General features: G+C 41.3%; 1 protein-coding gene across 2 annotated transcripts in view; it reads left to right on the top strand.

Annotated features, from left to right (window-relative positions):
* opcml (opioid binding protein/cell adhesion molecule-like) overlaps positions 1-24996 on the top strand; it is a 409365-nt gene that overhangs the window by 285456 nt on the left and 98913 nt on the right. For both annotated transcript variants that reach the window (XM_079565687.1, XM_079565686.1), the window contains one exon: positions 10770-11005. In XM_079565687.1, the coding sequence (XP_079421813.1) occupies positions 10770-11005 (236 nt within the window). The remainder of the gene's footprint in view (positions 1-10769; positions 11006-24996) is intronic.

Here is a 24996-nt window from a genome sequence, read left to right on the forward strand (position 1 = left end):
TGAGACTCGGAGTGCCAAAAAATAGTTTTTTGAGTTCTGAGACCAAACATGTCAAGTATGCCATGAAACTTAACATTTAGAGCTCGTAATGAGTTGAGATAAGGTCGTAAACACGTATTTAATTTTGTCAAGACAAGTGAGCCAACACGGCAATGCATTTAACCATGTACTTTCATTCATTCTGTCAGTGTGGCTGAAGGATTTTGGAGCCATCGGTTGCATTTTGTTCTTGATTTAAGGTCAAATCAACTGCTTAATGTATCCAAAGAAGATATGCACAATGCTCTCAATTTGCCAATCGATCTACGTTCCCACACTCACCTATGGTCATGAGATCTGGGTACTGACCGAAAGGACAAGATTGTGGATACACGCAGCCAAAATGAGCTTCCTTCCTATTTTTAAGCCTTAATAATGCATGATTATGTCCACTTTAAACTGCTTAATGCGTCATAATTCCATTTAAGCCGTGCCAATTTAAAATGAAATATCTTTTGCCAGTTATTAGTATAGTTATTAGATGTTTTTTTCATTTCTAATTTAAAAACAATAAGAACATTGTAACTACTCGTTTTGGCAGCATTTAACTCTGAAGCTTGAAGCCCTTGTTCAACCAGACTACACAAGCCACTTACTGCCACAGCCCTCACGCACCCTGAAATCTATTGAGATAAATTATGACAAAAATTGTTTTAAAACTTTTATTTGGCACCCACGGTATATGACATATTCCCCAAACACACAAGGATCTCCTGGAGGCTCTTGTATTGAATTGGTGGGCACTGGTGGGAGGCAGAGAAGCTGTATTAGGTATTTTTATCCACTTATGACACGGGCCCCTGTGTAGTGTTCTACCTCCGGGCCCTGTCTGCAAACTGGATCACCAAACTGTCTCACTCACGCTGCTATTTTCCATGGCTTTTTTTTTTTTTTTTGCGCTCACTCCCCAACGGCAAGGGCTTTACTAGAGATGTATTACTTTATTGAATGCTGCTGAGAAAGCAACCATTCTCCCAGTTACTTTTTTTTTTTTGGCGTCTGCTACCTGAAATATTAATGTGACACGCTGTGCTGAATATGAAATAAAAGTGGGGTTTGGAAAATAAAGCATTGTACTTTTGAGTCCTGTGTTGACAGTCTGCATGTGATTGTCATTCTGGGTATTTCGCCACACTTCAAGAGCTAAAAGGAGATGCTTATGTTCCGAGGGGGAAAAAAAAAACACCCTCCGAAGTTTGAGAGGAAATATTTCAGTTTAAAAACACCTTGTGTAGCGCTGTATTTTTGGTGACAATTTCTGTCATGGTTACTTATTCCCTCCAAGTAATGTAGTGGCAGATCGGTTAAGATATGAAGTGCCATCTGAACTGTTTTTCACCGGGGCCAAACAAGTGGTGAGGCTGCGCATGTACAGACGTAGAGAAGGGACTGTTCTGTTTGGACAGACTGCATGCTTTGTCTGCGCGTGGCCTAACTGTAAGAAGCAGGTGAAAGGACAGGAATGGGATAATGATAGATGAGAGGTGAACACCAGTAAGCTGAGGTGTGAGTGAGCTTGGCTTGGAGACAGCAGAAACGGTCTAAGGATCTTGAGCTTATTTGAGCTCACTACTTTCATAGTTGTGAAGTAGCCACGTAAGCAGTGAAGCCCCTGCTCTAAAAAATGTCAAAAGAATCCAAGAATGCCGGACGTATTGCCGATGTCAGTGAGCAAGTCAACGACACAATGTGTATTTTCTTATTGGAGGATTCATTGTAATGGACAGATGGGTCAGCAAGGTTATAGGTACACTACCGTTCACTAGCCAGACAAGTTTATGAAAATTAGAGGTCGGCTGATGTATTGGGCCAATATTATTTGGAAATTTTACAATATTGGCTATTGGCCGATCTAGCGCCGATATCTCCGGGACCCAAAGTGGTAGAGACTTCCCATTTCTTTTGCATTGGAAAGAGCGAAGTCCGGGCTTTGAGATGAGTCCTCCAACAACTCCCTAGACCCTTGATTGGCTACAACCTGGTTGAATACAAGTTTCACTAAACCTCAGTGAATATGGACATGCAGCATGTCATTTTGAAGCCGAGAACCTGGACAATCCAAGTGCTGAGCAGGTTTAACCGGCGCAATTGTATTTTTGGATCATCTCGCAAAATGTTGCAGCTAGAAACAGTATGCTAATCATAGCAGCAACTAATCAAAGCTAACCTAAAGTGATCAAATACAATATGCCACTGCTGGAGTGGCCAAGTATACATAATATTGGTAAAAAAAGATAATGGTCAAAATTGAAAAGCCCCAAAAAATCTGCATCAACATCAGTTTTAGACAAACCTATATCGGTCGACCTCTAATGAAAATGTTTTCCATGATATCTCCTTTCTCAGAACAAGAAAAAACTGTGGAGTTTCAGACAAAAGCAAATAAAAATTCCTGGCCATTTTGAGATTGTAATCATTATAACGCAGAAATGCTGATGCTCAAGATACTCGACTAGCTTAAAGGAAGGCCAGTTTTAATCACATCACATCATTGAAGGAGGGTTTTCTAATCATCAATTAGCCTTTAACACGATTAGCTAACACAAGGTACCATTAGCACACTGGAATGATGGTTGCTGGAAATGTGCCTCTGAACCACTAAGCTCAGGTTTTCCCTATCATTAAAAACATGTACAGTAGGGACCTCTCTGGGACCAAAACTCTAAAATAGAAGCTGGACTTCCCTAAATAAAGCTCAAGACGATGATCAACACATAACAACACAACAATAAGGTCATGGCCACGCGTACCTGATTAGTTCACTCTTCATGCTTGCACGTTGATAGAAAAAGACCCGCCGAGTCAAAGGTATGCAAATGAACACTGAAAGGCCGCGCACGGTTGTGGATTCAAACCAAAGGAGATGGATAAATAAAAGCAAATTAATGCCACAACCATTCCCGTTCCGTTAAGTGTTTTGAAGAAATTGAAAGATGAAAAGTGGCCCGGGGGGACACAGCAAATCACACCCAGAACAGTGATCGCAGATGACGAATGCGGCATTGTCACATTAATGATCAATAAGTCACCACTGATGGCCTCGCGCGCCACAGTCGGCATCAAGGGCTTCATTTGACACACAGCTTGAAGCTCTATCACCAACCTCCAACGACCAGACACCCCCCGCCCACGCCCACCCACCCAGTCGCCATTCTTGAGAGCGATCCAGACAAGCGCTCCGACTGTCAGCTATGCCCCCCGCCCACCACCACCATAGACAAGTGCAGCCAATTTGAAGGCCTGTCTGGCGCGTGATGTAAAGATTTGGAGATCTAATGTGCCCACCTTGTCAGCGAGGTGTCTGGGATGGGGGAACAATGCTGTCAGATTGATCAACCAAAGAGGCCCACAAGAAGGAGCTTGTTAAAGAAGATTTCTCCACCTCGTGAGGCGGGATGAAAGTAACACGTTGGGAAGGCTGCGTACCTGCCTATGTGCACCCACTTCTCACCGACATACTACACTCACATATCACCCGTAATATGCTTTCCCCTGGGTCTGCCGTCCTATTTAGCTTGTTGAAATACGCGATGGAAGGGTTTTCTGTTTTAGACAGGTATTGAGGATTGTGTCATAATAGATATTCAGTTTATGCAGATCTAAATTACTTTCAGTATTGTAGGATGACCTGATAGTATCTTTTTAAAAGCAATATATCTTGTGATGTGGCTATTTAGTATGAAATCTATTATGTATTTATAGAGCATCTAATCTATCAACATCCTCATCTTTCACAACTAACAGTGGATTATGTTCACATTGACATATCGCAAAAAGGAAAGAAGGAAAAGGCAAACATTATGGAATTCTTACATCACCATCATTGTTTGTCCTGTTTGGCGTCATGAAGGCACTTTACTTTAATCTTTATTAAAGAGACAACACACAGAAACATTAAGCTCATAGAGACAGAGATGTGCTGCAGCAGATTATAGCTAAATAGCTAGTTTCCATTTGTAGTCCATGGTTACAGAGAAAAAAAATAACAATATACAGTATGACAATGCATTATTCTCACGGTCAATCACAAAGTCAACCACACAGCACCTCACCAATCACTACATTTCATTCTGTTTCAGTCCAGTCACCATTTCCTATTTACAGACATTACAATCATTCAGTGCCGTCCCCTCTAGTTCACAGTTCATAATCCAAAAGCTACATTTGTCATAATACATTGATACTGATCCAAGGACCTAGTACCAAGCTCTAGAGTGAACATCGATCAGTGCACATCACTCAAGAACTAGGAGTCCATGGGCAAGTCACCTCAGCCATTACCCACACAGGTGTACAATATGACCAGTTCACATTGCTCTGACAAGGATTAGGTCTGGAATGGGCAAACCGTTTGATGCAAGGGCCATATTTGGTTTTTGAATTTGCAAGGAGGGCAGGACCACTTGCAGTTTGGGGTGTTTCTTACAAGTACAGTTGTTAAATCAATTGAAATTGTCTAATCACATTAAAAAAAGCAACACAACAGCAGCAGTTATGTGGTTAAATATCTTGGCAGTGCAAACAATCCTCCATTCCTTTTTTTGTTGGCCAGCACGTTTCATGAAAGATATAACTTTAATCTTCCATTCCTTTACTATTGTCAGAATTTTGTATAGTAGAACATTTTGTTGTTTCATGGCCTGCACAGTTAGATAGAGCAAAACAAGTCTTATCATGTTTTGCAGGCTAGGCAGGCCACATTCCGCTCAGTTTGCTCACCTCTGGATTAGATGAAAGATAATACTACATATGCTCTTTCTTGAAGTCATTTGATGTAATTTTTAGAGAAGTTCTGCTTGTGTGGATAAATTAGATTTGATATTAGCATTGAATTTGATGGTAATTTAGATACACAGCAGTAGTTTCTGGGGTGCAGAAATCTGACGATATGAACTGTACTAAAGTGATGGTGCAAGTTTGAGTCTAAATTTCTTAATATTTAAGCTCTGTGGCGCGTGTCAGACGTGTGTGCCACTAAACAGAGTGCATCATCACGTACCGCTAAATTGAAGGCTGCAGGCAAAGTTACATTCTCAAAAACACATGAAATCTGCGTGCCTTTGCAAAGATTTCTCCTGCTGATCATGGCCAGGCTGCGGTAAAGTATAGAGCCAGTGCACTGCACTATGGTGGCACAGACAAATGCGTAAGATCCTCAAAACTTTGTTTCCAAAAAAGTACAAGCAGAATGTCGTCTAGGAACAGCCCAAACACACGCCTCAAATCAAATGAGCTGCTGTTTTAACTCCCTATGGAAAGTGAAACTGAAAGTTATCTTTTAACGAGCACATGGTCCACACTGCACTGCGTTTTGTTTTATTTTTTTACTTTAGAGCACTATGTTTTCTATTCTGTTTTGTATTGTTATTTATAAAATTACAAAGCTACTGCCTAACAATTTAGGCTATTTTATTTCAAACTTATTAGCCATTTATATCGCACTTGCACCGTGAACCGAACTGTGAGAGAGCTGAAACGTTACACCCCTAGTAGTTGCATGTGTCATTTATCTAGTCTACCTTCAGAACGAACGAATCCACCTGAATTTGAAGTAGGGCGGGACAATTTTCGAAAAACACATCATAATGACTTTCCTGACAAGTTTTGCAGACAAGAAAGACAAGACTAAAATTTTAAGCATGGCCAGGATTAACATTTGGAGAACACTAAGATTTGAATTGTTAAGAATCACATGCTTTGCAAATGCAAAACCACATTGATGCATAATTCTACAGGACATGTTACTTTTTTGCAAAGAATATTGTAGCTGCTGTCGCCTTTGCAATTTTCTCTTAATCTTGCTCGGTTAATGGGAGGTGAAAGGTCTTGAATTGAATGAAACCTTGTATCTTTTAAACCATTGGTGCTGGAACATGCCTGGATAACTGAGCGCATGGACAGTCCAGAATAAGGCCCAAAGAATTCCATGACAGTGTGTGTGATCGAAGGACTTTGTTGCCCGGTATTGTGTGTGTGTACATTACATTCTGGACCAGCGAGCCTCCCGTCAGCAGAGAAATTGGTATCTCTTCCTCGTCGATGATTGATTCCTCGCGGTATGCTCGCCGAACAGAGGTGCTATTGAAGCCGTGCGGGAGCAGTGTGAACGTGCCCCCCGCCTTTGTACGCCGTATCCACACCAATCTCCAAATGCACAGTCAAACAGCACGGGAGGGATGTGGAGTGTTTAAGGATATGTGCGGCTCTTTCAACACATTATCTAATAGTTTTCATACATTACCCTAACTGTGAAGTGATTGGTGAAACAAAAAAATAACATGTTGTCTTCACTTACTGGCACCGGCTTCGGCTCGGGATTGCCAAGCTGTGAAATAACTCTCATATCCCTGACAGTACTTCCAGGAACTGTTGTCTAGACAAAGGAAATATGTTCTTACACTTTCTCCTATTCATGGACTGCATTCACACTATTATATATTTTTCTATTATTACAATTTTGAGGTCTGACTCTTGGTCACTCCACATTGTTTTGGCCGTTTTAGGCTGAAGGACCTCTTAAAATTTAAAAGCATCTAATAGTCTACATTCATTGCAAGAATATTAATTAGAGAACATTATGTCTGACTTGAAAGCTGATCACAGTTCACTACATGATTCATAATACTTCTTAATCAAAGTTTAACTATTGTGTTCCTGCTTTTATATAACATGGACAGCATTATTTTCAAGATATATAAAATTATAAGGCATGCCACTGGGAACACTAAGGCTATGGTGTACCCAAAGTTAACAAAGGCTGGCAAAAGCATATCATTAGTTAATATTCTGTGTAATAAAATACAGTATCTGTGAATGCATTAACTTAGTATTCATTTTTCTGTAAGAGTATGTTCTTTGGCACATCCATGCGTTTTGGCCACTGCCTACAGATGGCAAGACCTTGCACAATAGAGATTAGATTTTTATTTTTTTTTCCTGAGTGGGACAGCCTGTCTGCTTTCACTGTCTGTGATTGAACAGAGCTCCGTGGAATCAGGACAGTAACCTCTCTTAACCCCACTCAGGGAGCTGGTGAACACAAACAAGATGGACAATTCTCCTGCATTTAGCGGGAAACACGGCACGGCACTGGAAAGGCTCGGTGTTACAGTTGCACTCCAGAAAGTCAAATATCAAAGGGCTCAGGACAATTTGTGTGAAATGTTGTGTGATGGAGGTGCCATTTCGTGATTATGAAGCAAAAACCTTATGAAAGAAAAGGAAAGGAAAAATAATCCACTTACATTTACATAGTTTATTTGAGCGGCCAACAAAACTCCCATTCCTGTTTTAACTGCAATGAAAGATATAACTTTAACGGTGGCGCAGATGGTAGAGCAGGTCGTCTCATGATCGGAAGATCAGGGGTTCGATTCCCACCTCCTGAAAGTGTACACTGTCGTTGTGTCCTTGGGCAAGACACTTCACCCACATTGCCCCCAGTGTCTGCGTACATTGGTGTATGAATGAGAGTATGAATGGGTGAGTGGATCCTTGCTGTAAAGCGCTTTGAGTGCCTAATGTAGGTGGAAAAGCGCTATATAAGTTGAGACCATTTACCATTTAATCTTCCATTTTTTTACTGTTTTCAGAATGTTGTATTATGAAGAATATTGCTGTTTCATGGCAGGCACAGTTAGACAGAGCAAAACAGCAGATTTTTAGTACTAAATCTCATGCAACAATCTGCAACGCTCTTTATTGGAGACGGGTTGGTAAATTGTTGACTGTGGAGCTCACGCAGTTTGAGGCCCAGAGCATGCGGAGCTTGGGCTGTGTTTCACCGAACACTGTGGTGATTGCACTCAATTACAAACATGTTCAGAGTCCATGCTTGCATTTGTAATTGCATGGCTGGCTTTTATGCTTTGAATAATATATTTTGAGCCAACGATACTTCTGTGTTTCTCTTTGAACGATAAAAAAGTCATATTGTACGATGGTGTTGTTGATGTGAGGAGACACATTGCTGGTGTTTACAGCGGAAGTATTCAATTTCTTTTATAACCAAAGCTTTATTTTTTTTATTATTATATAAATGATGATGCATTAGGGCGTTTCTGTGAGCGCTTATGTCTAACTCTTATTGATTTTTTTTAAACTCTACTTTTTCACTGCTAATTGTAAGTGAACACTGATCATGCCTGAGCTCTGAAACCAACCAGACCAAGTCCTGCCTGAAAAATATATCCCTCCAATTAAGTCATTTTCCATCTTAAAGGTCATGCACACACATATACGAAAGGCCATGACCGGGATCCAGGCTGATGGAGACAATGGTGTTTCCATTAAAAGCTTTTTAATTATACAGTTTAATTAAACACCAACAACATCCAAAGTGCCTGAGCTCCTGACCTCTAGACACTGAGCTGACATTGAGTTGTCATGTACATAAAATGTGCCATACAAATAAACCTGCCTTGGCTGGCCTTCCCTAGCTCAAACAGTTCATTCACGAAATGTTTGGTCATGTGCAAAACAAGTAGCGTGTACAAACGAGGATCATCAGCATTCAAATTTGCACAATGCAACTTTTTAAGTGAAAAAAAAAAGATCTTAATATTAGTGCATATTTGACCTTTAAGTGACTCAGTGGCTGTATGGGTGGAGCATAGCACATTTGCTTTTCCTCACAGTGGCATGTATGACGCTCCAAGATCAAATGTTTTCAGGATTCGTAACAGGCCACTGTGAGGAAAAGCAAATGTGCTATGCTGCACCCATACAGCCAACTGAGTTGCTTAAAGGTCAAATATGTACAAATATTAAGATTTTTTTTCACATAGAAAAGTTACATAGTGCACCTTTAAGATAGTGGATTCAAGTGATTTAAATGGATTAAAAGTAAAGGGAATGACCAGCAAAAGGGGGAATACGCCACAGTATGTTGTCTATATTTTCTTCTAAGCAATAAAATCGTATTCATTCATTTATGCTTGATTCTTTTAAAGGTCATGTTGGTTAATTGTTAACATTGCAGTGCATATAACATCAGGCTGTTAGGGTTCTAAATTGCATAAAAAAATATATTTTTTGTGGGATATGATGATTGAATCCAACACACCATGTTTTAACCAATCACAGCCAAGTCTCATAACATAGCGACACAACAAAGCCTTAAAGCAGTCAAATATTTAAGAAAGTCATTTGTATTTTGCATAACTTAATGTTTTCCTAATGTTGCTGGGTTATTGATTTTTTTTTTTTTTAAAGTAGGTATTCAACTCACGGGAATACAGCCATGTGGTGGGTCCAATCCACCAGTGGATTTAAACCCATTGCCGCCTCAGGCTTTCCTCTGCCTGCTTAGTACTCACATGAACAGGCCTTTACATATTTGGGGGAAGAGAAAGGAAAAGATAGATATGAATATTTTAGCAGTGTTCCCACAAAAAAAGTACCCAGATGATTCTGTGGGAGCAACATGATAGAATTACCCCAAAAACTTCCTCCACTCCAACCATTAGCACTTTGCAAAAGGAAGCTGCTCAGAGATAATCCTTTGAATATTGAATAGTTCATGAGGTTGCTGACCAGAGTTTTGCATCTTTAATCCTGCTATGCTTTAAACTAAAAGTTCTCACGGGAATGTGTATCTCTCAAAAGAAGGAATGAAAAAGAAAGATATCCCGTTGGCCTGTGTGAGTAGATGCTTTGTAGAATCAGTGTGAGTTTGAAAGCGCTCAAATACTTGGGCAAATTGCTGGGCTGTTCAGAGATGAAGAGTTGTCACAGAGGATGGGGAGGCTTGTATTGTCAGTATTGTGTTGTCACTTTGTTTGTTAGAGAGATCTGAACTGACTGGCTGTCCTCTCAAGTTTGGGATGAAGTAAAGATACATGTTTGACAATAACAGAGAGTGGTTGAATTTTCTCACTTTCGGAAAATGTGCTGAACTGCTACGGGTTGAGTGTAAAAGGAAACAACGCCTATGGAGGACTTTACTTATGAAACGCATACGTTTTATGATGTGAATTCTTGTCTTCATTCCATATTGAGTTTTTGTTTTGACAAACTTTGACAAACTTTAGTGATTAAATAGAGCATATTTACACCATGCTGCGACATTGTCCACTTCTTGCCAATCAGCCGTTAGTCTAATTTGTCCAACAAACAACTCTCACTGATGTTGTCATTGATTCAAACTCTAAAAGCTGGTTTGAAATCCAAAAGTAAAAGTCCCTCCCCTCCCCGTCACATCAATCAGTTCTATTATTTGCCATATGGAAGCCCATATGGGTATATAAACAGTAGTCAGTTGGTGTAAGGGTGAGTTTGCAATCTTCCAATGTCTGAGTCTTCATGCAAAAGTGGATGTTCTGTAACATACATTACACTTCAGAAGAGAAAAAAAAGATGATTGGTTCCCCAATCTGAACATGTATCGCTGAACATGTAATTTGAAGCAAAAGGAGAGTAGTAGACAGTGTCTGCTGAACTTGCTCTTTCAAGTTTGCTGTCACTGCTTTAAAGTGAGTGCCGTTATGGCTTTTGGATAGAGAAGGAAACTCTGGAAACTGGAAAAAAAAAATTTGAACTTTCTTCTTGATGTTGGAAATTGAAAGTTCTGACAGCATTTTCCTGGCCTGATAGACAAAAAGTATTTTAAACGGACTCAGTGTACCTCTCATCTTTACTGACCATCTGATCGCGGTTACTTCTTTTTTTAGTGGGTCAAATGTAGGACAAAACATTTAGCCCTAACCCATTTTCGTTCATCTTTCCTCCAGATGTAACGTGGACAGCAAAGTCTCTCGAGTGGCATGGCTGAACCGCACCACCATTCTGTTTGCGGGGAACGAGAAGTGGTCCCTGGATCCCCGCGTCGTGCTGGTGGAGAACACGGCGGTGACGGAGTACAGCATCAGGATTCTCGACGTGGATGTCCATGACGAGGGGCCCTACGTCTGCTCCATCCTCACCAACAAGAAGCCCAAGTCCACCAAAGTGCACCTCATCGTTCAAGGTACAGGGCTAACATTTTCTATTGGTGCGGTTTCGGATTTGACTTGAAAGAATCTACACTTAAAGTTCCGGTCATCAATGGTTATTGTTAGTTGTAGATTATTGCTAAACACCTTTGGAAGAATAAGAAATACTGGGTTTAGGAGTGATCCTGCTCTGAATTAGGACTAAACTCAACCAGATCAATTCAACCTGGATAGACTCAGACAGACAAAAGCAGCAATTAGGAAGATTTATTAATAGACTATCAGACCCTGCCGGTAGACATTGATGTAAGAACGGAAGTCAGTATGGTTGGACAGGTTGGAGTTAGAGATTTCTTCTCCGGAGCCTGGACACTGGAGGTGGTAAAGACCCATGAAGTTGCAGCAGGTTGAAGCCATGGATGGAAGAGGCAGAGATGGGGCGGAGGCGGGTCGCAGCACAGCTGGGAAGCGAACGAACCATGATTGCTAGAGGCTTAAAAGCAAGACCGAGGTAGATGATTGGCTGCCATGGAGGTGCGGCTCTGCACTGATGGGCTGAGGTGGAGGTGTGGCCCTCACATAATCGAGGAATTGGCTCTTTGAATCCAAAAGGTGGTGGACCCCTGAGCTTATTTTTCTCTTTGCCCTGTTGTTTCTATGATCTGTCGAGACCCTCTCAGCCACGTTGTCCTCCAAACTTATTGTCCTACTTTGGTTGTGTTCTGTACTTGTAAGAGTACTCCTTATGGATGAACGAAATTACTCCCCTCTCGTTCTCCAATGTTGTGATTAACTGAAATTCACCAATTTACTTTTAATTTAACGTCGCTGATGGCTATTGATTTGGGACACAGTGGTCCGATTAATGTTCTGGCCCAGTCTCCTGCGGGCAAACTGTGAGCACCGCGACCTGGGTTATCTTTTCTGATGGAATCAATTAGCTTTCCACAAACACTTAGCATCGCTACCTCCGAGTCAGTATCTAGATAATTACAGTTTAAATCAAGCGGGCGGTATATAATAATTAATTCAGAAAAGTCATGCAAATAAAATACCAATGAGGAAACACTTGTGGGTTCTTACTAGGATGGCAGAATAATGATACTTTTTACGGTAAATGGGTCCAGGGGAATGTCAAATATATTCAAGTATATATTTGACTTAATTGCCTTTTGGGATGTCAATACGAAACCTCTGGTGCAATAGAGCTGCTTTGTTTGTTTTGTGTTGTGAATGTGATACTACCTCGTCCATAGAAATAAACAGTTATTGACATTTTGATTGATTTGATTTTTATTTTGCAGAGTGTCAGTGCCAAAGATAACGCTGAGACAATTCCGGGTACGTTTTTTGGGATTAGATTAGATTTAGTAAAGATTGATGTGGCAGGAAAGAACAAGTGTCTGACCTGGAACGCGTCCATCATAATATAAATCAATCCATATCTCTAAAAGCTTGAAGAAAAAAAGCCTGAAATGTCTTGAGTAAAAGACATTTCATGCTTTTTTTGTGTTGCTCTTCTTGGCTGCAAATGTTTTTTGGCGTCTGAGCTCGTATCCAGCGGAGGGGGCCTGAGTCACAAAGGCATGCAGAGGAGATGAGCTGTCTTTTCTTGTGTTATTGTAATTCTGTAGGGCTAGAAGGACTGACTGCAGCTGAGAATAAAGGCGACCAGAAGTAGGCAAGGGCCCCGCATCTCAGTCCAAATACGGTGTTGTTTGGCTGATTTATCAACGCGTTGTTTCGGCGGCATGTTCTCTCACAGCGCTCACTCACTCTCCGCCTACTTTGCGACATATAACACCAAAACGGAGCAGTCTGCTGAAGTAGATGAGCAGGAGAGACCTACCGGCTTGCCCTGTCACTCCCAAGGCGCGAGTGCGCATCCCCACTTGACTGTCTGCCTCCCGGTGCTCAGCTCGCCTCCTGCACGGCTGCATGCCTCCCGTCTCCCGGGCGCTGCTCTCATGTTTGCTCGGACTCGATCCTGCACACTAATTCAAACTATCTTCTTATTGTCTCTGGTGGTATATCAGGACAGTAGTTTGGCAAATAGACGAGAGTAAAGCCCTTGCTCATGGCCTATTGGTCTCAAAAGGGAGTTGAATCCACACAGTTCTCATGTAGTTACTTTCAGAAACTGAGAGAATGGGCCATTAACATTTTAAAAAGTGGAGAAAATAACTAATAGTAGTCTTGAATCCCAGTCTGACAGTGGCTTAGTGGTAGTGGTTACCGCCCTCTTAAAGATTTTAAATGACTTTAGATTAAAATCTAAAGAACATAGCCAGAGTCCGCCCCATTCTCTCTCGGGTCAACACGGAGACGCTAATGCATGCTTTTATCACCAGTCGTATCGACTACTGTAATGCCCTGCTTTCTGGTCTTCCCAAAAAGAGTATCTCAGGTCTACAACTTTTACAAAATTCAGCAGCTCAGGAGGCGGGACCACATTACACCAGTTCTAGAATCGCTGCATTGGCTCCCCCGTGTGTTTCAGGATCGATTTTAAAGTTCTTTTAATGGTTTTTAAATGTCTTAATGGTCTTGGTTCATTGTATCTTTCAGAACTGCTTTTACCTTACGAACCTTCACGGCTCCTTCGCTCCTCTGGCAGGGGTCTCCTAGTTATTCCCAAAGTCAACAAAAAGACTCATGGTGAGGCGTCTTTCCAATATGACGGCCCTCGCCTCTGGAACGACCTGAGGAGGAGCTCAGGGATGCAGAGAACGTTCATGTTTTTAAGAGCAAGCTAGACCCACCTTTTTAGCTTAGCTTTTAACTGACTAATCTATGTATTTAATCCGAATATATAAAATGTATATATATGGGAGGTTGTCCCAGGTGCATTGTTTTAAATGTTGTAATCTGTAAAGCACTTTGTGATACCTTTCGGTATGAAAAGCGCTTTATAAATACAGTTAGATTGATTAATTGATAGTGGTTTTGACACAGAGGGCCAGGGCCAGAATTATTGTTACTATGTTACACTTCTGCCCTGCACTACTGCACAGTGGAACTGTTTTTGACCGTAAATGGATTCGCTCTTCGTTGAATAACCATGTGATGCAAACTGTAGGGCCCACGTGTGGATTTTTGCTTAGGGCCCCAGAAGGGCCAGCACCGGCTCTGCTTGTATGGCCTTATGATAAACTTAGATGCTTTTACAAATATTTCTACAGTTTTTGGCTCATCAGCTCAGATCTTCTTCCCAACTTGTGACTGGCAGAGGTCACTATGGATTTGTCATGAATTTCCAGATAGATTTTTTTTTTTTTTGCATTATTTCAGTTTTCAAAATGCATCAGCAAAAGTTTTCAAAAAGTGGAGGGTCATTGAGAGTTGAAGACCTTTCGATTTGTATCCACGCCCCCTCCCCCCCACTACTTGATCTCATTATGCTGTAATTGACAGCGAGAGATCAAGCCGCGGTGTGAATAAAGTAACAGAGAACATGCATGGCAGCCCATCTCCAATTATCTTCCAGCACTGATTTGACGTGTCCTTTCATCTCACCTTGAATAACCTCGCCATCTGGATCGGGGCTCACCCTCTTCAAAGCAGAGGCAGTAACGAGCAGGGCTGGGGTTTGGGTAAGCCAGCAGCGGGCCTCACCGGGGGGCCATGTTGTTCACACCTGAAAGAGGAAAGTGGGCCAGGGAAGTCAAAGCGGTGTGGGGGTGAGCCAAGCAGCAGTCACAAGGCTTCCATAAATATCTGTGTCAGGACTTTTGACATGGGGCGTCGAAGCGGAGCGCCGGACGCATCCGTCTTCATTACGCCATAGTGCCCATAGTGCAGCGTGTGTTCAAGATGGGTGGTGGACAACATTAGCATGGGAATAAGCTCAAGTTAGTTTTATGCATATAAATAAACACATGCTTTAATGGCATTCTTTGAGGAAACAGCTTTGTGTTGCGCTTCATGAATGCATGTTATGAATGTCAAAACACCCCATCTGTCGAAGTCATGAGGTGGTTTGATCTAAAAGTTCATGCACCTTCCACACATTCATTCTGACCCGAACAGCTATTATATTGATGCGTTACTTCTTGTTTTGTCATTATGAGTTGAATTACACCTGTTTTCTACGTTAAATGTACTTTAGTTATAAAACATAAAGGGCACAGGGCATATGAATATAGCTTTAGAACATTCAAAGACATGCTGTGTTTGACTGACAGTCAGGGCAGTACATATGGCATAAAAAAAGTAAAGAAAATTATATTGAATAGGTGCTTTTGTTGTTATACAAGAGACTACAACATATAATAAAAATAAACCTTGAAGCTAACATATAAGCTGAGAGTACAGCGACAAGATCTTTTGATGAATTACCTTGACACAGTCACTAATGCGGTTCATCTATCAGTCACTTTTAATGGAAAAAGTCAAGACAATGACTGATTTTAATCAGCGATTAAACGAGGCGTGACCTCCATATGCGCCATTCACTGTACAACAGAGGTGGCCTGTATAGCCAAGTAAAAGAAAAGTCTATTTGGCTAGGAAAGAAACTAGAATGTAGAGTAATACAGTATAACAAGCAATTGTATAAAAGCCAATTGAACATGAAGCATATAAATTCAACCATGAGGATTGGAAAACCTCTTCATCAGTCTGACACTCTGGTGTTGAACTCTTGCCTTTCTAAGCATTCATTAAAAGTGTTTCTCATGTATGTCCTCCCCATGTCCGGGCAGGTTGCACGGCTTTCCCCCGTCAACAGACAACAAATAAAAGTGGCCACACCTGCCTGCAAGACCTTGACCAAACCTAAGAAGATGTGTCCCCAATCCCCCTCACAGATCACCCAAGTGACTGAAAGGTCAAATGGAGAGGACAAATTTCCCTACTGGGACAATAAAACATACAATAACGATGGTTCTTAACTGGTGTAGTAGAAAAAAAAATCTTCAGTTTGTTGCTGTTTACATTCACTATTATAGTATCATATTTATCAAGAGTAATTTCTTGATAACAGCTTAATATTCAGCACATTAGCCTAATGGCTAATTTCTCTGGGTCTCACAGTGCCAGACGAGTCCTGTTACAAGTCCAAACTATTGATTACTTCAATCAACAATAATGTAGTTGTTTATTTGTCATTCACATGATGGTGTTGTTGAAAACAGAAACTTGTTTTTCACAGATCTGTTTCACATTCCCCCAGCACGGGGAATAAAATATTCATCATACCTATGTTTTGGATTCAAATCTACTTACAAAAGCTTTTCAAATGTATTGTCCCCCAGGCTGGAAAGAGCATTGACATTTTCATTTTCAGAGAATACGAATGGCTTTTATGCTGCCTGTAAAAGTTTTGTTATTGCAGCACTAATGGAAAGTTAGGCCACTTCTTCTGCCATTGCTTTTGTGTGGGGTCAAATGGGAGGATTGTGACCGTGACTAATGCATTTTGATAGATGAGCAAACATAGTGCTCAAACTTAAAGACACACTATTGAATATTCCAGATCGTATGCTGGTTCTATTTACTGGATAAAATGTTACAAATGTTGCCCACTGCACCGTCTGCATTGGACTCATTCTTTCATATCATTTATTTGCCTATTTGCTTGTTTTTGAATTGATGACGAAACAGGCTCCCACCAGGCCCTGGAATCACACCCGGAACATTCTTAAAAATCCAGTCCTCGTGCATCCAACCAAACCTGCAGCCTTCTCTTTTGGACAGCCCCGCTAGAAAGTGTCCCATGGGTGCACACTCCTCTCCTGGAGAAGAGCGGAGATTGTTGCCGAGCCTGTACACAGACAGACTGTGGTAGAGCACGCATCAATCAGACTGGTGACCTTGTCAGTCCGCACCCTCAGGAATAAAGTCACCGCTTCTTCCGTGGAGACTGCACACCGGGACTGGGCCGACTGCACCTTACCATAGCAACAGCTCCAAAAAGAATACATCTGATTCATAATGCATTCCCTGGCAAACAGGCTATGTCTTGTAACCATGTTGTTCCAATGTCAGAAACATACCTTCATGCATAATTGAGTGCTTATGTCATACAGTATGTGATTGTGGCATGCGGTAGTGCTCCTGTGTTTAGTTCATTTAGATATTCTTTTCGACAGTGCATCCCAGCGAATGCAAGAGCAAAAGACCTAATCAGTGCATCCGTGCAGAGCGGCAGTAACAGTGCCAATCCGGCGTTTACGACTGCAGCTCCTTTAATAAACTAAGAGCTTCTAAAAACAAAAGGCTTCTGTAAATGCCTCATGCCTTGACACTGTCACACGATGACGTGGGAAGAAAGCATTCTGTGCAAGCAATTTCAGAGAGTATCCAAATAACCTTCACAGCAAAATTAAAAAGGAAAAAAATATAATTGGTAAGCCGTGTTTTTTAGTGGAAATACAGGAAGAAAATACAGGAGAAGATACTGCAGACGAAACTAAATTTTAGGTACATTTTTTGAGTTTGGGCTAATTTGGTCTCTCAACATCTGAACTTTCACCTGTTTCTCCATAGATTTATGTGGGAAATTGTCTTTTCATTTTCCATACTGAGATATGTTCTTACCTGAGCTTAAGATAAACCTTTATTGATCTCACAAAGGAGAAATTCACTTGTTACAGTCGGCGTTCAAGAAAATCACTCAGAGTTAATAAAGTGCAGCTGATGCAGAGATTATTGCACATGTTACTTTACAGTCTTATTGTACAGTCTGACAGCAGTGGGGATGAAGGCTTTGAGGTAGCGCTCCGTCCTGCACTGAGGGTGTCTCAGTCTGCCACTGAGAGAGCTGCTCAGCTCTTCTACAGTCCCATGCAGTCCCTCACCACCTCCACAGAGTCCAGGGGGCAGCCCAGGACGGAGCTGGCCCTCCTGACCAGCTTGTTCAGTCTGTTCTTGTCCCGCTCTGTGCTGCTCGGGGCTCAGCACACAGCAGCGTAGTGGAGAGCAGAGGCCACCACAGAGTCATAAAAAGTCCTGAGCAGAGGCCTGCTCACTCCGAACGACCTCAGTCTCCTCAGAAGGTGGAGGCGACTTTGGCCCTTCTTGTACAGGGAGTTGGTGTTGTGGGACCAGTCCAGTTTATTGTTGAGGTGAACACCCAGGTACTTGAAACTGTCCACCTCCTCAATGTCCTCCCCCTGGATGTTCAGCGGTGTGTGCGGTAGTGGCTTCCTCGTGAAGTCGATCACCATCTCCTTCATGTTACTGATGTTCAAGCACAGGTGGTTGCGCTCACACCAGTCCACAAAGTCTATGATGACTGACCAGTACTCCAGGTTGATACATACCTGTCTGGTCTTTGTACATGCCCGTGGAAGAGCGTGGTCACTTCCAACTTCACCCCCGTTTGGAGCTATAGGAATAAATTGGGAGAGGCTAAATGCAAAAACATCTTTGGTCGTTTTGCGTGACTGAGGGCACACACAAAGACCAGACAGGTATGTATCAACTCGTCTAAGCTCAGGTAAGAACATATCTCAGTATAGAAAAGCGGTGGTCTGCTCCTTTAATATCTAATTCAAAGCCTGATTTAGTTTTGAATAAATAAAAAGAAAAGGTGAAATTTGAATTTCTGTCAGTCTGTCCCAGGGGAATCTGTAGCGACATGTGTTGCTTACCAGCACTGCTTAACATCCGCTAAACCGCTTTGGGTGACTCTTTGGGTGTGTCATGTGAAAAGCGCTATACAAATAAGCTTCAATCCTTCCCATAAAAAAGCTTCATTTTTAAAAATATAAAAACGTATACCTGCAGTATCTCGCCTTAATGTGTGATTTTCAAAGTGATGACAGTTGGATTTGAAATAAAGAGAGAGAAAAAAACATTTGGAGAAGGAAACAATTTACACTGGATTTCATAAATTGTCTTTCAGTGGACAGTTTCTCAGCAAGATGGCCCAAAAGCAGTTGTTGGATTACTTTGACATTTTCGGAAAAGGTCAAGAAAAGTAATGGTCCCAGTAAAAGGAAGCTTTTTTTTTCATGTGTTGCTGGTGCTAATGATTGGTAAAAACGTGGGTGGTTTTGGAGCTCACTAAAGTATCCACAGTGAAGGTTTAAGGAAACTTGGAATCTATTATATTTGGCCAATGCATCTTAAAGGGATATTTCAGGATTATTGACATAGGGCCTCATGTCCTAGTTATCCAGAGTGTTGCTGATTTCTGGAGATATATATATTTTTTGTAATTCAAGCAGTTCTTATATTTGAAGAGTTTTGTGGCGCTAGGCTAATGCAAGGCTAGCGCATTACTACGATATCAGCTAGCATTTTGCATTTAAAAGACCTTATATTTGAGCAGCATCAGCTTTGTGGTTGTATAAGCTACGTAGCGGCGGAGTGATCTGCTAGAAAATAGTCCCTCAAAATGCGATCATTCATGTGATGCAAGGTCAGTTATGTTCCAAAAGTTATTCTATTGACATTTATATGCTTAGTCTGGAGTTATAAGTGATTTGCCTCATGTGCACTGTGGAGTGTGTAAGACTGTTTTTAATGCAGTGTAGCTGCAACTCTTCAAATATAAGAACTGCATGAATTACAAAAAAAAAATATCTCCAGAAATCAGCAACACTCTGGATAACTAGGAAATGAGCCCCTATGTCAAAAATCCTGAAAGATCCCTTTAAAGGGGAATGTTTTTCCGCGGTCTTATATAACACAATCACATTCTTTGCTGTCGCTGGGGTGTCCCATCAGGAGCACTAGAGTGAGAGCAGTTCAGACTCTTTTCCACATTTTGAGCTATCCTGATTGGTCTTTAAGACACAAACTATTCTGTAATGCCTCTTCCTCAAAATATCAGGACAATGGGTTGTTTGTTGTTTTGTAAAGCTGCAATGGGCGTGACAATCCCCCACAGCTTTAGCTAATGCATGTGCCAAAACCCAAGTATGAACGGTGAAATTATGGTCAATAATCTGTCGCCACTCCTATGTGAAGTCTGTCCACACTTGAGCTGTCCGCTGTTATCGGCAGCAGACAAACAGCGGATTGTTTCTCTGAGCCCGTGCTCCTTTTTTGCGTGTCATCTGCCATGTTAGAATAGCAGGCGTCCCGTCCAGCCTTCCTCTGCCCACAGTGTTAGAACCCACGCCCCGCTGAGCTCTCCCCAGGCAGCCGGCTCCGGCGCTTTGAGGAATCCATCGGACTTTAATAATGCTTTTCATGACGAGAAACAGAGCGGCCCACCCAGAGGACGCCCACACAGCCTACCGGTTGTGGATTTATTCCTTCCTTTGTTCCGGCTCCATGAATCGAGTTCTAACAAATAATCTTGTATTAGACTCTGTCTTCAGTGATCTATCTTCAGCAGGACTGTTTTCAAGCACAGTGCAGGTCAATTTGCTGTTGGCTTTGCATAGAACTGAGCAGCGTAGCAAGAAGAATAGCAATCCAAATTTATTTTTATTTTTTCTCTCTGTTGTGCAAAGTTTGTAACTGTTTAAAGCATGTAACCGCTTATTATTCTCTCTTCTCAATGTTGAGGTTTTTAGTTTCTTAAGATTAGAAAGACCAAAGTCATCGGGATTACTCAAAACAACGTCTTAACCCAGTGTATTTTCTCCAGTCCGGCTTTACCCATAGCTACAGGCCAGTATAATGCCTCTTTTGAAAGCTAAGACCTACAAATCTGAGCTAAGCAGATCTTGCATTGTTGCCATGTTTTTGTCACATTTGATGGCTTTAATTTTCCAACATATTGTTGCTCTTTTGTTGCACTTTCATCATCGTTTTTGTCACTTTTTTGTTGCTATTTTGTGGCTTTTTTTGTCGCTCTTTTGTTGCATTTTCATCCTCGTTTTGTTTTCATCTTGTTTTCATCTCATTTATGTCATGTTTTTGTGGCTCTTTTGTTGCGTTTTCATCCTTGTTTTTGTCACTATTTTGACACTTTTGGATTTGGGTAAAGCCAAACTGTAGACAATGTGCTTGGTTCAGGAGAGGGTTAAGAGGTTTTTGAGGGAACAACATAAAAAGCTCCAAAAAGTGGATTCTGCTTCACTCCATGGGCCAGCACTTGTAGTCCTTATGTCCTCTTGTGGTGTTTTGAACGCAGAAACATACATTACTAATTACACATTAATTCAGTCGAAACAACACGTAAGATAAAGGCTGAGGTGTCGAAAAGTAGTGGCAGGAAATGACTGTAAATTTGCATGTGCATCTTTTCTACTGTCCGTGTTCACTGAATGACAAATGCTTAGTTGCGTTTCAGAAGCAGTTCAATCAGTTTGCCTCTGCAGCTGAAATGGAATTGCCAGGGACCTCATTCGCTGCATAGAATTGGAAAAGAATTAGGATGGATGGGCAAATTAGATAGCACTGTCTAAGTATCGGAAAGACATCAGCGGCGGCTAAACTAAAGTCTACCTCTTGATATTGAAAAACCATGGTCGCACTCAATGACCTTCAAATGCACAGGTTATAAAGAACTGTAGGTTTCACATTTAAAGCAATGCGTTTTTACTATTCATTTCCAGACATATACAAATAAATACTATTTTCAGGAGCCCTCATAAGGACCTTTTTTACTGTAGGAAATAATGCATTCATTCAATTGCTTATGTGGTCAGGACAGTGAATGTTGATGCCATGGACTCGCACTCACTGTTTCAGGCAATATGGCCAAAAAATTAAATCTAGATTTTTTAACTCAGTTTGGACGATGGCTCGTAATATTTCATAATGTAGCTACAATTAGGCCCATTATGATAACATAACCCTTTATTCAAAAATAATTATTTCTCTTTTAGATATTCCTTGTCTGCACTCAAAAGTAAAACCTTTCTTGGTACTGGAGACTCAAGGGAAAGGGGAGGAGTTAAATGGTCCACTCAAAGCAGAGTGAGAGAAAGGCACAGGAGGAAAGTGGGAAAGAAAACCCCACTGCGTCCTCTTAAAACACAACACACGGCCTTTGTGAAGCAGCAGATCGTCAGAAAGTCGCTGCTTCTCCGCTGGTGTCATTTCACTACGGAGCGTCTGAAATGCTGCTAAATTGGCCGCACGTTGGGGGGACATGGAGCGGCTTCGCCCAGCCCTATGTTGAAAAGTACAAAACAAATATAGCAGAGAGCTATTAATTTGCTTTTAAGAGTATCAATGGAGCTTATTGGCAGAGTACATGGGGGCTATTCAAAACCAACATTGTTTTTTTTTACACATTAGAAATCTAGTTTCCTATGTGTACCCATTTTTTTACAGATTGTGCACAAAGAGACAATGTATAAAAATGACTTGATCCTTCTTTCTTTCACTATCTTCTGGGAAAAGCTTAGCAGATGAATATAATCCGTCTTATTCTCCAGTGAAAGGACATCCGACAGAACAATAGTAGGGCTTGACGGCTTATGTGGCTTACTGTAGCTGTGAGTCTTGCCCGGATACCTCCTCGTTTGCAATCTTTTTGTTTCCTGTATTGTGCTACTGTGCTTCTGGTGTGGGGGGGCTCTTAATGCCTCTTCAGTGTTTCAGAAAAAGAAATGCTCGGTCTCAAATGTCTTCAGCTCATAGGCTAGAAAACTGGGTCCTTCATGGCTCGTACAGACTCTCTGCAGTAAAAAAAAAAAATAATCCACTGAACCTCACAAAAACACAGCGAAGATGCACACAAGTATCCAGCTAAATAATGTGGACCACAGAAACTACAAATGCAGCTCGCAGAAAAAGGCAAAAAATGCTGCTGTACCAAGAGAAAGGAAAATCATTTTACCGAAACAATATTTGACTCATCAGGCTGATATGGAAAAATAGAAAGCCTTTTTATTCCCTGTTTCATCCTCATAAAGTCATTGAGCTGTCTTTCAAACCTCCCGTTTCTCCGCTTGTGTAAGGGCAGGCATTACGTGGCTACTCCTTCAGGCGTGCATAATTCAGTTCACAATGTATTCAACCCCAAGGCCAGAGTAGAGCAGTGCCTGCAGCATGGCCCAGGAATCATCCCTGTGAATACTGTGGCTTATTTATGTAACTGCATGCTGCATTACAAGAAGATAGACTAAAGAGGCAAATCAGAATATAATGAGGCGAACAATGTTAGGTCCGTTTGCAAGAATTATCTTAAATTTGATCCTTTGGCCTTTATTAGGGTATTTATTTAACCTGTATTTAAACAGAAAAAAAAAATATGTATCCAAGAAGTACTAGCCCCGATGTCATTTTGTTGTACCATTTCCTTCCCTTGTGCTCAAACAGATACCGCCTGCCACACAGAGGTGTTCAGAGCATTAGCCGGACAGTTTACATTACGTTAATTACACTGAATGGACAGTCAGGATGAATGGCACGCTCCAGTAACACAACTTTATTTGTAGCCTGGTGCTCGCCGCTCCCCTCTGTATAAACACTGTCACTGTTGACATGCTTTATCCTCCATCTTCACTCTGCATCCATCACGGCGGACAGACAAAATGACTTCCTGAGCTATTTGGCCCCAGACGCACTTGGACCTATTACCCAGGTGTCGTCCGGCTGAGATTTGTGCACCACCTCTGGCTGTTTCTCCCGCATAAAAGATGGCGGCTGTCCGGGCCACTGGTTTCCAGTCCGGGACGCTGAGCGTTCACAACACATTACTGTAAGCACATTACAGCTCCTTTTTTATTATCCCCAGCTGGCTTTATTTCAATATCATTTGGCAATAATGGAATACTGAAATGCCAGGTTTATTTTATTTCAGAAATTGAGCAGCCCTAATCCCCAACATGTTGCCAAAGAAACCTAGTTTGAGAACCGATACAAAAGATTGCAAAGCTACTGCAATATGAAAATATACTAAAGGTAGCTTACATCGGTCACATTTGTATAGCTGATCCTTTTGTAATAATAAATAATAATGCATCGGTTTTATATAGCACTTTTCTGGACACTCAAAGACGCTTTACATTGCATTATTCATTCACTCCATACCCGGTGGTGGTAAGCTACAATTGTAGCCACAGCTACCCTGGGGTAGACTGTCTTTCTCTTCATTTGACCCATCCTTGAACCGGAGCAACCTGTCAGGAGCAGCGGGCAACTCTATTCTGAAAGTGAGCGCATCTTTCCACAGGTTGCAAATATCAGGATATTGGTTTCTAAAATGCAAGAACAGTTAACCAACCAATTACACACATGTAGCCGGGAAATTGTCATTTCCCCACATACAATTTTACAATAATTCAAAATTCAACGCACATCATGCCCACATGCATGAGTTTCTGAAATGACCATATTCCCTGTATAGCATGAGGCAGTTATGTTAAGTGGTTTCTTTAAACAGTTGATTTGCTCCATGAAATGTGCATATATGACCTGAAGGCATCTGAACAGTCATGAAATTACAATGTCCCAGGAGTCACTGAATGCCACACATGTACGGCTATATACCAGTCACATTGTGAGGTTTGCGTAAACAGAATGATCAAAGATGGCAGCGATATCAGAGCAATCTTTTGCTACTGGGCTTGTAGTTTTGGAGAACAAGAACACCGTAACTCTAAGTGCTTTTCTGTCACATAAAAGATACCTTTAATGCAGTCTGGTAATACTGCATGAAGACATTTTCTCATTGAAGATCTGTCAGACCTTCAGTGAAATCTTGCCTGTTATTATGGATGATGTGTTTCGGTTTGCTAAAGTGTGGCCAGGCTATACCGTTAAAGAGCAAGCAATGACGTGCTGATTTTGTTGAAGACCGCCAGTCACCTACCTGTTTATTTCTGCAGGGATTAAAAAGTTTCACACGCTGTTAAGATCTCTAATGTTTAAATTAAATGATCATGTGATGGACCGTGAAAACAGCATAATTGTGAGCATGACAAACGTCACCATAAGCTATCAGATGTAATGTTGTCTTTATAAACTGGACTATACGTTGGAACTAATCTTGACAAAAATATTTCCCACATTTTCCTCCAAATCAAAACATTGCTTCTATGTAACTCCCTGAAAACTTAAAACGTCACGTTATCTTGAAAGACTTACCTTGGCCTCTTTTTTCCCCCTCTCCTAAAGCTACTCCTCACTTTATCTTTACTTTACACTCTGCTGTTGTTTGCCAGTGGCC

This window comes from Gobius niger (genome assembly GCF_951799975.1).
Source record: "Gobius niger genome assembly, chromosome: 11".
In the NCBI taxonomy this organism is placed as follows: Eukaryota; Metazoa; Chordata; class Actinopteri; order Gobiiformes; family Gobiidae; genus Gobius; species Gobius niger.